General features: G+C 39.3%; 1 protein-coding gene across 4 annotated transcripts in view; it reads left to right on the top strand.

Annotated features, from left to right (window-relative positions):
• The window catches only part of LOC123844709 (S-adenosyl-L-methionine-dependent tRNA 4-demethylwyosine synthase TYW1), a 205474-nt gene that overhangs the window by 35434 nt on the left and 157900 nt on the right, over positions 1-12140 (top strand). For all 4 annotated transcript variants that reach the window (XM_045875474.3, XM_045875473.3, XM_045875472.3 and 1 more), the window contains one exon: positions 4270-4322. In XM_045875474.3, coding sequence (XP_045731430.1) covers positions 4270-4322 — 53 coding nt within the window. The remainder of the gene's footprint in view (positions 1-4269; positions 4323-12140) is intronic.

Raw genomic sequence — 12140 nt, forward strand, 5'->3', positions numbered from 1 at the left:
CTAATTTATACCTAAATGAGGAAGCCTAAGATAGGGACTGCCGAGAGGAAAGAGGGTTTAGGAGGTCCTTCTGGGGTTAGCCCAGCAGCTGTGTCTCTTTGTCACTGTGTCGCTGTCCAGGGGGCCCCCCTCTTGTTCCCGTGGATCACGTGTGTGTTGGCTGCTGGGCCAGTGCATTTCCCGTCTGCTTGGTTTATTGGGATGTTAGCATCAGTGTGGCTCAGGTATGCAGATGGGAAATGGCATCGCGGGCTTCTTTACGAGTCATTGTTTATTAAGGGGAAATTACTAAATGCAGAAAAAAAGCTCATGTTGATAGGAGGCTAGATCAATTAGAAGTGTTTTATGTAGAAGTTTATCTGGGGTTCTGTGGTCATCACTTACTAAGGAGGCTATAAGTTGAGATCAAATAATAGTATTGATTTCCTGTAGAAGAAAGAGTGGTCAGTTGGGAGTCAGTAGACTGACTTCCTTCCCTCACTCCCGTCTTTCTGTATTTATTGAGAACCTTTTATGTGATACGTCTGGCAATGCAGAGAAACACAAGATACAGTATCTCCTTCAAGGAACCAGCCTATTAGAGGGGACAGACAGGAATATTCAGGTTATGTGTATATATTTGTGTGTATAATATATAATATATATGTAATCTTTTTTTTAATAAGGATATTCAGACTATTGATTATTTAGAGTGATTTTATGATAGGTTCAGATCTTTCATCTAGCTATTTGTTTTCTACTTGTCTCATGTGTTCTTTGATTTCCTTTGTTCCTGTTTTCTGCCTTCTTTAGATTATTTTTTTTATGATTCAGTGTTACATCCTTGTTGGCTTATTACTTACAGCACTGTCTTGTTCTTCAGTGGTTGTTGGCGGTTTTACACTATATCTCTGTATCATAGCACAGTATATCTTTCAGGTGATAAACTGAGAAGCAGCTTCAGTAGCAGTATGCCTGTTTTCCCCTTGCCTCCCTCTAAGCAATTGTTATGCCTTTTACTTTTCCAAGTGTTATAAACCTACACTATGCTGTTATTATTTTGGCTTGAATAGCCAATTATCAAAGATGTCAATAATTAGTAACAATCTTACATATTGACTCAGGTAGGTACCACTTCGGTGCTTTTCATTCCTTTGCGTAGATCTGTGTTCTCTCTGGCAGCCCTTTCATTCTGCCCGAAGGGCTTCGTTTGGCATTTTGTGTTGCGTGGGTTTTTTGGTGATGAATTATTTCAGCTTTTGTGTATCTGAAAGAGGCTTTAATTTGCCTTCATTTTTGAAGGATATTATTTGATGGATGTGGAATTGTCGATTGACACCTTTTTTTCTTTTTCTTTTCTAGGTGTTCCACTGTCTACTTGCTCCCATTGCCTCTGATGAGGCTTGTGTTCTCATCTTTCATTTGTTCCTTTGAATGTAATGTTTTTACCCCCTGGCTACCTTTAAGATCTTCTCTTAATTACTGATTTTGAGCAATTTAGTTATAATGTGTTTCAATGTAGTTTTCTTCACGTTGCTTTTACTTGGGACTTGTTGAGCTTCCTGGTTCTGTGGATTTATAGTTTTAATCAAATTTGGACAAATTTTGGCCATTATTTCTTCAAATATTTTTCTGTCACTGCTTCTCTTCCTTGGGGACTTCAGTTACATGAATCTGACCTACAGTTCACTGATGTTCTTTTCATTATTTAAAATTCTTTTTTCTGTTCTACCATTCGTTTTTGCGTAGCTTCTGTTGCTGTGTCTTCAGGTATGATTTAGTAATTTTTTTTTTCTCTAATGTCTAATCTTCCATTAATTCTATCCGGGCATTTATAGTTTTCATCTGTAGAAGTTGAGTTTGGGTCTTTTTATAGTCTCCATGTCTCTACTTAACTTTTTGAGCCTACGAATTACAGTTACAACTGTTTTAATGTACTTCCAACATCTGTGTCATTTCTGGATCAGTTTGGTTGCTAGATTATTTCCTCATTGGTCATGTTGCATGCTTGGTAATCTTTGATTGGATGCCAGATCTAATTTTACCTTATTGGGTGCTAGATATTTTTGTATTCCTATAAACATTCTTAAGCTTTGTTCTAGGATGAAGAGCAGTTACTTGGAAACAGTTTGAGCCTTTTAATCTGGCTTTTATGACTTGTTAAGTGAGACCAGAGCTTACTCACTATATGGCTAATTACTTCTGGTTATTGGGGCAAAACACTTCTGTGTATTCTGTTCAATGCCTTGTGAATCTTAAGCCTCTGACCGGTACGAACAGGCACAGTTCCCAGCCAGCTGAGCACCAGGCATACCTCTAGGCCTTTCAGATGGTTCTTTCTCAGTCTTGGTGAGTTTTTCTCTCACATGTGCACTAAGCAGTACTCAGCTAGATATTTCTGGAAATCCTCTGCAGGTTCTTGAGTTTAATCTCTGCGTAGCTCTTTACTTTCTGGTACTCAGTTCTGCAAAGTCTAGCCATGTGGGCTCCCCGGACTCTTGCTTCCATGTCCTCAACTTAGAGAGGATACTGAGCTGTTCTTGGATTGCCTCTCCTTGCTGCATGGCCCAGAAACTTTCAAGGCAGTAAGCTCTGGTAATGGTAGGGCTCGTTTCCCATCTCCCTGAGCTTACGGTCCCTTGTTGCCTGATGTTTCATGTCTTGGAAACTGTTGGTTCATATATTTTGTCCCATTTTTGGCATTTCAGGTGGGAGAGTAAATCCTCTGTTACTTAATCTTGGTTAGAACAGAACTGTACACTATGATTTTTAGCAGCTGCATACTTTTGGCTTATCTTTGCATTGTGGTCAGCCACAGGTCTCTCCATTCTGTACTTTGCAGTTTTCTTCATACCTACCTAAGTGCAAAATTTTGTAAAACCCTATGTATCTTGGAAGAGAAGGATATAAAGAGCTAATTTAATAAGAATGTGATTTCTGTGATGATGGTTTGAAGAACATATTATGTAGGAATCCAAAAGAAGAACTAGAATTTTTCTCTGGGAATCTTTTAAATGCTTTTTCTGCATCTGAGATTAGTTACTCAGTTGGACTAGTTCCCCCTTCAAATAGATAAGTAGTGCTTTGCTTATTTATGTGCAAGATATTTACATAAATATGGAAGAGAATAAAAGACAAAGCCCTGTAATATGGCCACTAGAGACCTGTAATCCAAATTGACATTGTTCCATTAATCATCACCCTGTGAGTATGGATATTTAACCAGCCACAGATCCACTTATGCCATCATCCAGACTATATTTCTCCTTTTGCCTCATTTGTCTGCAAGTCAAGAGTCTTTTTGTATAAGAGACTCATAATTGTGGCTTATTACTTGAAGCCTCGTGAAAAACTTTATTAAATGCTTTCTGAAATCAGAACGTTCTACTTGTTTGCTCTTCTAATTTATTAAAAAAGGATGTGATTACTTTGGCATGGCTTTTCCATGCTTTTCATGTCTTCTGTGGCTCACGAATTTTAAATGCTAGGTTATGGAGTGGTGCTGAGAATTCATGTTTGGTTACTGTTCCTAGAATTTTATTTTTCACTTCTTGGGGCAGTATTTCTTTTGCTCATCTGATTCTTCATCTTTTTTCAGAGGTTACTGGTGAGAGTTCCCTAGTTGTTTGTTTGAAGTATATTGTTACTTGCTTTTGCTTTATGGCCCAGCATTTGTTTTTTTTTTTCCACAAAGTTTCCTTGGGTCCTCCAGAAGCATGTGCATTCTGTAGTTGTTGAGCGTAGTACTATGTATTCTTCGTCACCTTTACTGTGCTGTTTAGATCTACTAAGTTTTTGTGGGATCTGTTAGATACTGAAAAATGTTAAAAATTTTTTTCTATGATTTTGGATTAACATATTGTTTCCTTCTGTATTTTTAGTCTGTGTTATTAGATGCATATACATTTTAACGTGTTTTATCATTCTGGTGAATTAAACTTTTAGTGTATTCTGCCACTGGGTTGTTGCCTGCCATTATTTAAGGAAAGAAAAAGGATTTTTTTTTTTTTAAAGATTTTATTTATTTATTTGACAGAGAAGAGAGATAGTGAGAGCAGGAGCACAAGTAGAGGGGTAGGAGAAGAAGCAGCAGGCTTCCTTCCGAGCAGGGAGCCTGATGTGGGGCTTGATCCCAGGACCCTGGGATCATGACCTGAGCCGAAGGCAGATGCTTAACGACTGAGCCACCCAGGCACCCCCCAAAAAAGGATTTTGTTACAGTTTTTTAATCACCGTTTAATATGAGGCTTTGAATCAATTCAGTTTTGTGTTCCTTGTTTTTCTGTTCAGGGTATCAGTTGATTGGGAGCCACTCTGGAGTGAAGCTTTGCAGATGGACAAAGGTATTTATTTTTATTTAAATGTCATTTCTGTTTTATGCAACTTTTGTGTGGCTCTGATATGCAGCCAATGAATTTTACCATTTTAAAGAATAATTTACATTTAGTGTAATGATTTTGAATGAATTTGTTAAATGAGTTCATATATTGATGGATGTAAAAAAAAACAAAAAACAAAAAACCCGGGCGCCTGGGTGGCTCAGTTGGTTAAGCGACTGCCTTCGGTTCAGGTCATGATCCTGGAGTCCCGGGATCGAGTCCCGCATCGGGCTCCCTGCTCAGCAGGGAGTCTGCTTCTCCCTCTGACCCTTCCCCCTCTCATTCTCTCTCTCAAATAAATAAATAAAATCTTAAAAAAAAAAAAAATCAGAAACTATTAAAAAAACAAAAAAACCCTTCTCCACCACCCAAATTAAGATATGTATTGGCCGTTTTCCTCACCCTGATGAGTTCACTTGTGTCCATTTCTAGCCAGTAGTCCCTCCCTCACAGCCAGGAAACAGTTGTTCTAGTTGCTGTCACTAGTTTAGTTTTGCCTGTTCTAGAATTTCATATGAATGGAATCATAACGTGTATTTTTTTTGCAAGTGGATTCTTAAACTCAACATAATGTTTCTGAGATTCATCCATATTAGTACATATCAGCACTTTATTCATTTTTATTGCTGAGTACTATTCAACAGTGTGAACGTACCACAGTTTTTAATCTGTTGGAAGGCAGTGGGGTTGCTTTCAGTTTTGGGCTATTAATGAATAAAACTCCCATGAACCTTCTTCTTCTTCTTTTTTTTTTTTTAAAGATTTTATTTATTTATTTGAGAGAGAGAGAATCAGAGAGAGCACATGAGAGGGGGGAGGGTCAGAGGGAGAAGCAGACTCCCTGCTGAGCAGGGAGCCCGATGCGGGACTCGATCCAGGGACTCCAGGATCATGACCTGAGCCGAAGGCAGTCGCTTAACCAACTGAGCCACCCAGGCGCCCTCCCATGAACCTTCTTATACGACACTTTGTTATGAGCGTATGTTTCAGTTTCCTTTGGGTACATCCCAAAGTGGGAATTGCTAAGTCATAGGGTAGGTATATATTTTACCTTTGTAAGAAACTCCCAGTCTGTTTTTAGTGTGGCTGTACTATTTTATACTTGGATTGGCAATTTCTGAAAGTTCCAGTTGGAACATTTTCTCGCCATCCTGTGGTATTGAAAATCTTTTTAATTTTAGCCATTCTAGTGAGTGTAAAGTGGTATGATTGTGGTTTTAATTTGCATTTTGCAGATGACTACTGATGATGAGGCACGCCTTTTCATGTGCACATTGGCTGTTCTATTTGTGTAGTGTCTATTGCCCAAATTAGGTTGTTTGACGTTATATTGTTGATTTGTAGGAGTCCTTCATATATTGTGGAAATGAGTCTTTTGCCCAGTATGCATTGTGAATATTTTCTCCTAATCTGTGGCTTCCTCTTTTCATTTCCCTAATGGTATCTTTTGCAGTCTTGAATTTGAATAAAGGCCAGTTTGTCTTTTTATGGTTAGTGCATTTTGTTTTTTTTTTAGTTTTTTGTTTGTTTAGTGCTTTTTATATATTAAGAAATCTTTGCCAACCTCAGAGTCACAAAGATATTCTGTGTTTTTTTTTTTTTCCTGGAAGCTTTAGTTTTAACTATTATGTTTAGGTCTTTGATTTCATCTCGAATTGATTTTTATGAATGGTGTGAGATAAAGGTCAAGATTCATTCCTTTACCTGGCTCCCATGTGGATAGTCAGGTGTGTTAGCACCATTTGTTGAAAAGAATTTCCTTTTACCATTGAATTACTTTAGGCCTTTGTAAAATATCGGTCATCTGTCAATGGGTAGGCCCATTTCTGGACTCATTCTGTTCCATTGGTCTGTTTGTCTATCCTTATGCCAATACCACATTGTCTTGATAACTGTGGCTTTGTAATCGGTCTGAAATTATGCAGTGTAAGTTCTCTGTCTTGTTTTTTTTTTTTTTTATTTCCAAGATAGTTTCCACTCATCTGGGTCTTTTGCATTTCCATATAAATTTTAGAATCAGCCTGTGAATTTCTATTGTATATATTTGTTCTATTTCCTCAGATTCTGTATTTGTCTATTTGGCATCCATTCATCACAGGGCCAGTTAGATTAACTATATTTTCTTATTTTCTGTATTCTTGATGCTCTGGCTTTTGGGGGCCTTACAGACCTGGGGAAAACTGTCTCTCCCAGGGCTAGCTAATTCCTAAAGATAACAACAGCCTGCCTGGAGTATACCTTTCATATGCAAATCAACCAATCCTGAATCTTTAGCCTTCAGTTACCTCCTTATCTAACTCACACACCATACCAATATTTTCCCTGCTCTACATTATCCCAGGGCCAGGTACCAGACGACCAGAGACAGTGCTATAGCCTGAATTATTCAAACAAGCCAATCCTGCATTGTTTACCCTGTCCTGGCTTGCCTTTCCTGCGGAAACCCCAATAAAAGGTCTAGGCTTTCCCCTCGCTCCTCCCTCTGCCTCCTGAACAAACCTGCTGCTCCTCTGTCACCCTGTGTGGTGTGGGTGCCCCTTGTCTTGGGAAATGTAAGTAGTGTCTTCTTTCATTGGCATTGGCCTCTCCAGGTTGGCTGGTGCTCAGTCACTTCCATAAATTCAAATCCCATGGGTCCAAATAAGATGGCATTTTTTTTTTTTTAAAGATTTTATTTATTTATTTGAGAGAGAGAGAATGAGAGAGAGCGAGTACATGAGAGGGGGAAGGGTCAGAGGGAGAAGCAGACTCCCTGCCGAGCAGGGAGCCCGATGCGGGACTCGATCCAGGGACTCCAGGATCATGACCTGAGCTGAAGGCAGTCGCTTAACCAACTGAGCCACCCAGGCGCCCTAAGATGGCATTTTTAAACAGCTTTATTGAAATATAATTTACCTATCATACATCTCCCGCATTTAAAGTGCACAGTTGAATGGGTTTTAGTATATTCACAGGGCTGTGCAAACATTATCACAATCTAACTTTAGAACATTTTTGTCCCCTCTGAAAGAAATCATGCACCCAGTAACAGTCCATTTTCATTCTCCCTTCTCCTCCCAGCCTTAAAGCACCATTAATCTACTTACTATCTCTATAAATTTGCCTCACCTGGACGTTCGCACATTATGTGGCCTTTTGTGTGTGGCTTCTCTCACTTAGCATAATGTTTTCAAGGTGCATCCATGTGATAATATATATCAGTATTCCTTTCTTTTTTATGGCCAGTAATATTCTATGTATAGATATATCCCATTTTGTTGTTGTCCATCAGTTGGTGGACATTTGTTTCGCTTCCACGTTTTGGATATTATGAATGATGCTTCTATGAACATCATTATATGTACAAGTTTTTGTGTGACATGTTTTTATGTGCTTTGGTTATATACCTACAAGTGGAATTTGTGGGTCATGGTAACTATAATTATTTTTATTTTATTTTATTTTTTTATTATAATGTTATGTTAATCACCATACATTACATCATTAGTTTTTGATGTAGTGTTCCATGATTCATTGTTTGCGCATAACACCCAGTGCTCCATGCAGAATGTGCCCTCCTTAATACCCGTCACCAGGCTAACCCATCCCTCCACCCCCCTCCCCCATGGTAACTATGTTTAAATCATTTGAGGGACTGCCAAACTGTTTTCCAAAGTGGCTGTACTATTATATTTTATATTCCCACCTGCATCGTATGAGGGTCCCAGTTTCTCCACAACCTGCTAACATTTGATGTTTTCCATCTTTTTGATTATAGCCATCCTAGTGTATGTGAAATGGTTATCTTACAGTGATTTTGATTTGCATTTGCATTTCCCTTAATGACAAGTGTTGACTCTGTTTATGTGTACTTATTGGCCATTTGTGAATCATCTTTGGAGAAATGTCTATTCAGATCCTTGGCCGTTTTAACATTGGGTTCTTTGCCTTTATACTGTTGAGTTGTAAGAGTTGTTTATGTTTTCTGGATACTAGTTCTTTTTTTTTTTTTTTTTAAAGATTTTGTTTTATTTATTTGAGAGAGAGAGTGTGAGAGCATGAGCAAGGAGGGGGAAGGACAGAGGGGGAAGCCGACTCCCCACTGTGCAGGGAGCCCGATGCATGAGGGGCTCGATCCCAGGACCCTGGGATCATGACCTGATCCGAAGGCAGAAGCTTAACTGCCTGAGCCACCCAGTTGCCTCTGGATACTAGTTCTTTATCACATGTATGGTTTAACTTTCCCGCTGCTGTTGGCGGCCAAGCTGCCAGGAGCTGAGTTGCTGTAGGCCTCTGGTATCTTGGCTTCTGGTGTCATAGGACCTCCACTGCTGTCTTCTAGGCCTTTTCTCAACCTGTCCTGTCCCCATAAAGAATATTCTCCACAAAGATCTATTCTTGTGGTTTTGGTTAGCTCAAACCTGGCCGTTCTAAATAAACCAAACTTTCTTCTCCAGGCAGGCTTGACTTTTTTACATTCTTTATTCCTGTTCTTAAAAATTTCTACCCTCAGTTCACACTACTACCTCCTAATGTCTGTCTTTTACGTTGCATTTCTGTGTGTCCTGTCTATCATGACTGCTGCCTCTTCTTGTATGGGGCAAAGAAACCACCTTTTGTCTTCCTTTCCCTCCTGGAACGGCCCTGCCCTCAGTGCCGGAACCCATAGTTGACCATTGCTTGGTGCTTCAGTGCCGTTGGTGACCCTCCTTAACAGGGAGCCCACTGCTCCAGCCCCTGTTGTTCTCAGAATATCCCAGCTTCTCAGCATTCCCCTGCGCATTCTTTTAGTGCTGTCTGCTCCCTAGTCCTGTTGCTGTTGTTTGTGAATATTTGAGAAACTCTTTTTCCTTCTTTTCTTTGCTGTTTTTCTGCCTTCACCCTTAGGGGCGTGAACATTCTGATGACACTTCTGGCACCTTCTGTCATTCAGCCTGTTTTTGTGCTCAACTGTCTTTTTTTTTTAATAAACCCTTTTAACATCCAGTATTTGTCTCTTCCAATCCAGTGATTTTCGGTAATGTCAGACTCAATGCCTGCTGCTTATAACCAGTGTTTTTTAACCTCCGTTTTACTGTTCTAGATTAAATTCACAGATTTACAAATATAATTTCACATATGTAATTAAGAAAGTCAGTGTTCTGCTCTAGCTGTAATGTAAGGAGAGAAAAAAGGAAGTACTTTATATTAAAATAGCTTGCATTTCTGTACAAGATGCTTAGGCACTACTGCATTAGAAGGCATAGTGAAATAGGAGCTACTTCCACCTGCTTGTAATGGACAAGTTTATAGTTAAGAGAGAAACAGATTAGAAGTTATTCTGTACAAGAGGTAATAGCAAGCCAGACTTATTTAGCTATAATAACAGAACGAGGGAAATGACCCTATTGAAATAGGGCTAACGTACTAAACAATTATAGACTATTAAATTGGAACAATGAAAAATCAAGATATACTTGTAAATGAGTGGCATCTCATTTATAAGTGTTGAGAAAGAAAAATTTTCTTTGTTGTAATTTGGGAGGAGTGGAGACGAATTGTCATAAAAAATTCCTGCCTTGAAATTCCACATCTGTTGAGAGCCACATTCTGTGTCTCATTTGTAACAAAATCCTTTAAGTGACAGTAGGAACAGAGGATGAGTTAGAAGCAGAAATGGTAGTAAGAGTGGCCAAGAGAAGTGTGCTGAACCTCTGGTGACAGGCTCAGAGGAAGATTTTAAAATGGCAGGCAACCCCCCCAAAACGAGTTCAATTTCAGATAATTATTGCAAGATAGATATCTTGTCCTTATGCTATAAAAACTAACAATGTATAGAATGACTGTCACAATTTTAAAACAGCTTTGATTTATGAGAATCCTGCATTTCGTATGTCTGTTTAGGTATACCTAAATACCTACCAAAATTATAAGGTTACCTATCACCGACCCATCTTCCATAAGTAGTTGGAGGAGAGGTGAAAGATAATATGCCTAGATAACAGCCATCCTCATTTGCACCTGGTCACCCATCATGGTTGGTATTTATAATTTTCTTCTTCCACTAGGCAGGTCACATTTCCTTTGTGCTCAGTGAATGGCTGATAGGATGGTTGGGTGATCTAGTATGCCAGTGAAGAGTTTGAGCCAGCAGTGGGCCCTCCTGCATTCTTCTCTTAACTTTTGTTTGAATCTCTCCTGTAATGTATTTGTAGGTGATACCTACAAATATAACACAGATGCAGGCATTTTGCTGGTGACTTAAATATTAGAAAACAGCATTATTTTCTGTGCCATGGTTTTTCAAAATGGTGAAATTTCTTGGAGAGAGTTTTGCATAAAAGAGAGTGTTCTCTTTTCTTAATTTACGTGGTAGCTGCATTCCTGGAAAATTCAGTGTGTGGTAAAATTGTACAGAAAATACTTTATTAGCAAAATGAAGTTGGAATATAGGTTCAGATAATTATAATCAGATTTTTTACAAGTATGGAGGTCTGGTGAGTCATTTGAAAGGAAGTAGAGACTCCCCCTCCCCCCGCCTTTTATTTTTCATGGGATTTATCCTGAGCAGTACAGGAGATGTGAAACCCTTGGCCCCACTTGCTTGTTGTTAGAAGTGCCTCCCAACCATCTCAATAACAAAAATATTTCCACAGATTTCCATACCCCCATTGAGTGGAGTTGGCTCCATTGAGAACCTCTGCCCCAGTCCATTTTCATTGCTACCCTCCCAAGTTCAGGTTGTTCTCTTGAACATTGCAGCTACTTTTTTTCCCCTCTAGTACCAGCTTCCGGTGAACCCCCCTACTCTGCCTCGCCTACCCAATTTATTGGACATTAACTAGGTTAGTCTCTGAAGTATACTTCTCTTCTAGCTACTCCCTTCTCAGAAGCTTATGGTGGCTCTTCATTACTTCTTACTTAACATATCTATTTGAGTGTAATAGGCATCTTGAATTTAACATATCAGAAACTCAGTTCCTGATTTTCACCCCTGAATCTGTTCCCTTCAGTCTTTACTGTCAGTTAATGGCAATTCTGTCATTTGCTCAGGTCAAAAACCTGGGAGTCATGTTTATTCTCCTGTTTTTTCTTTTTCCTACTCCCACATCTTGTCCACAAGCAAATTTTCTTTTCAGATATATCCAGAATGTGACTACTTGTCACCGCTTATACTGTTACACCTTGGTCCAAGTCACTGTCCTATGTTCCTTATATTATTTCAGTGATCTAAGTGCTTTTCCTGGTTCCACTCTTGTATGTTCCCTACACAGCAGCCAGATAGATCAGATCCTGTCACTTTTTACTCAGAATTTCCAGGGGTTCCCATCTCACCAGAATAAGAGTTTAAGTCTTTCCTGTGGCCTCCAAAGCCCTGTGTGATCTGGTCTTCAATGCTTCAGTCCAGCCATGCTAGCCTTTCTGCTATCCCCTGAATGCACTGAGCTCAAGCTCCTCCCTAGCTTTCTGGTCTCTCTCTGCTCTCTTAGATCTCTGCTCAGAGAGCTTCTGTCAGAGTGGCTTGCGCTGCTTGCAATTTCCCAGGAGCACTTACTGCCATTTACTGGATTATCCCTTTTTTTATGATCCTTCTCCCCTCTTTTCCTTGCAGTCCCTCCCCAACCTAAGAGTCTTTGTTTTTCTTTCCAATACCAAGAGTAGAGCCTGGTGTGTAATAATTGCTTGGTAAACATTTATTGGATCAAAGAATTAATAGAATAAATCTGAACCCAAGAAAGAACCTACTTAGTATGGTTTTGACCCATTTGTTCAACTTTTTTCTTCTCTTGCAACCTTCATGCATTGTGGGCTGCTTCTCTTCCC

This window comes from Mirounga angustirostris, unplaced genomic scaffold (assembly GCF_029215605.1).
Source record: "Mirounga angustirostris isolate CCGP_5_RB_7025 unplaced genomic scaffold, mMirAng1.0.hap1 SCAF_5, whole genome shotgun sequence".
Classification (NCBI taxonomy): Eukaryota; Metazoa; Chordata; class Mammalia; order Carnivora; family Phocidae; genus Mirounga; species Mirounga angustirostris.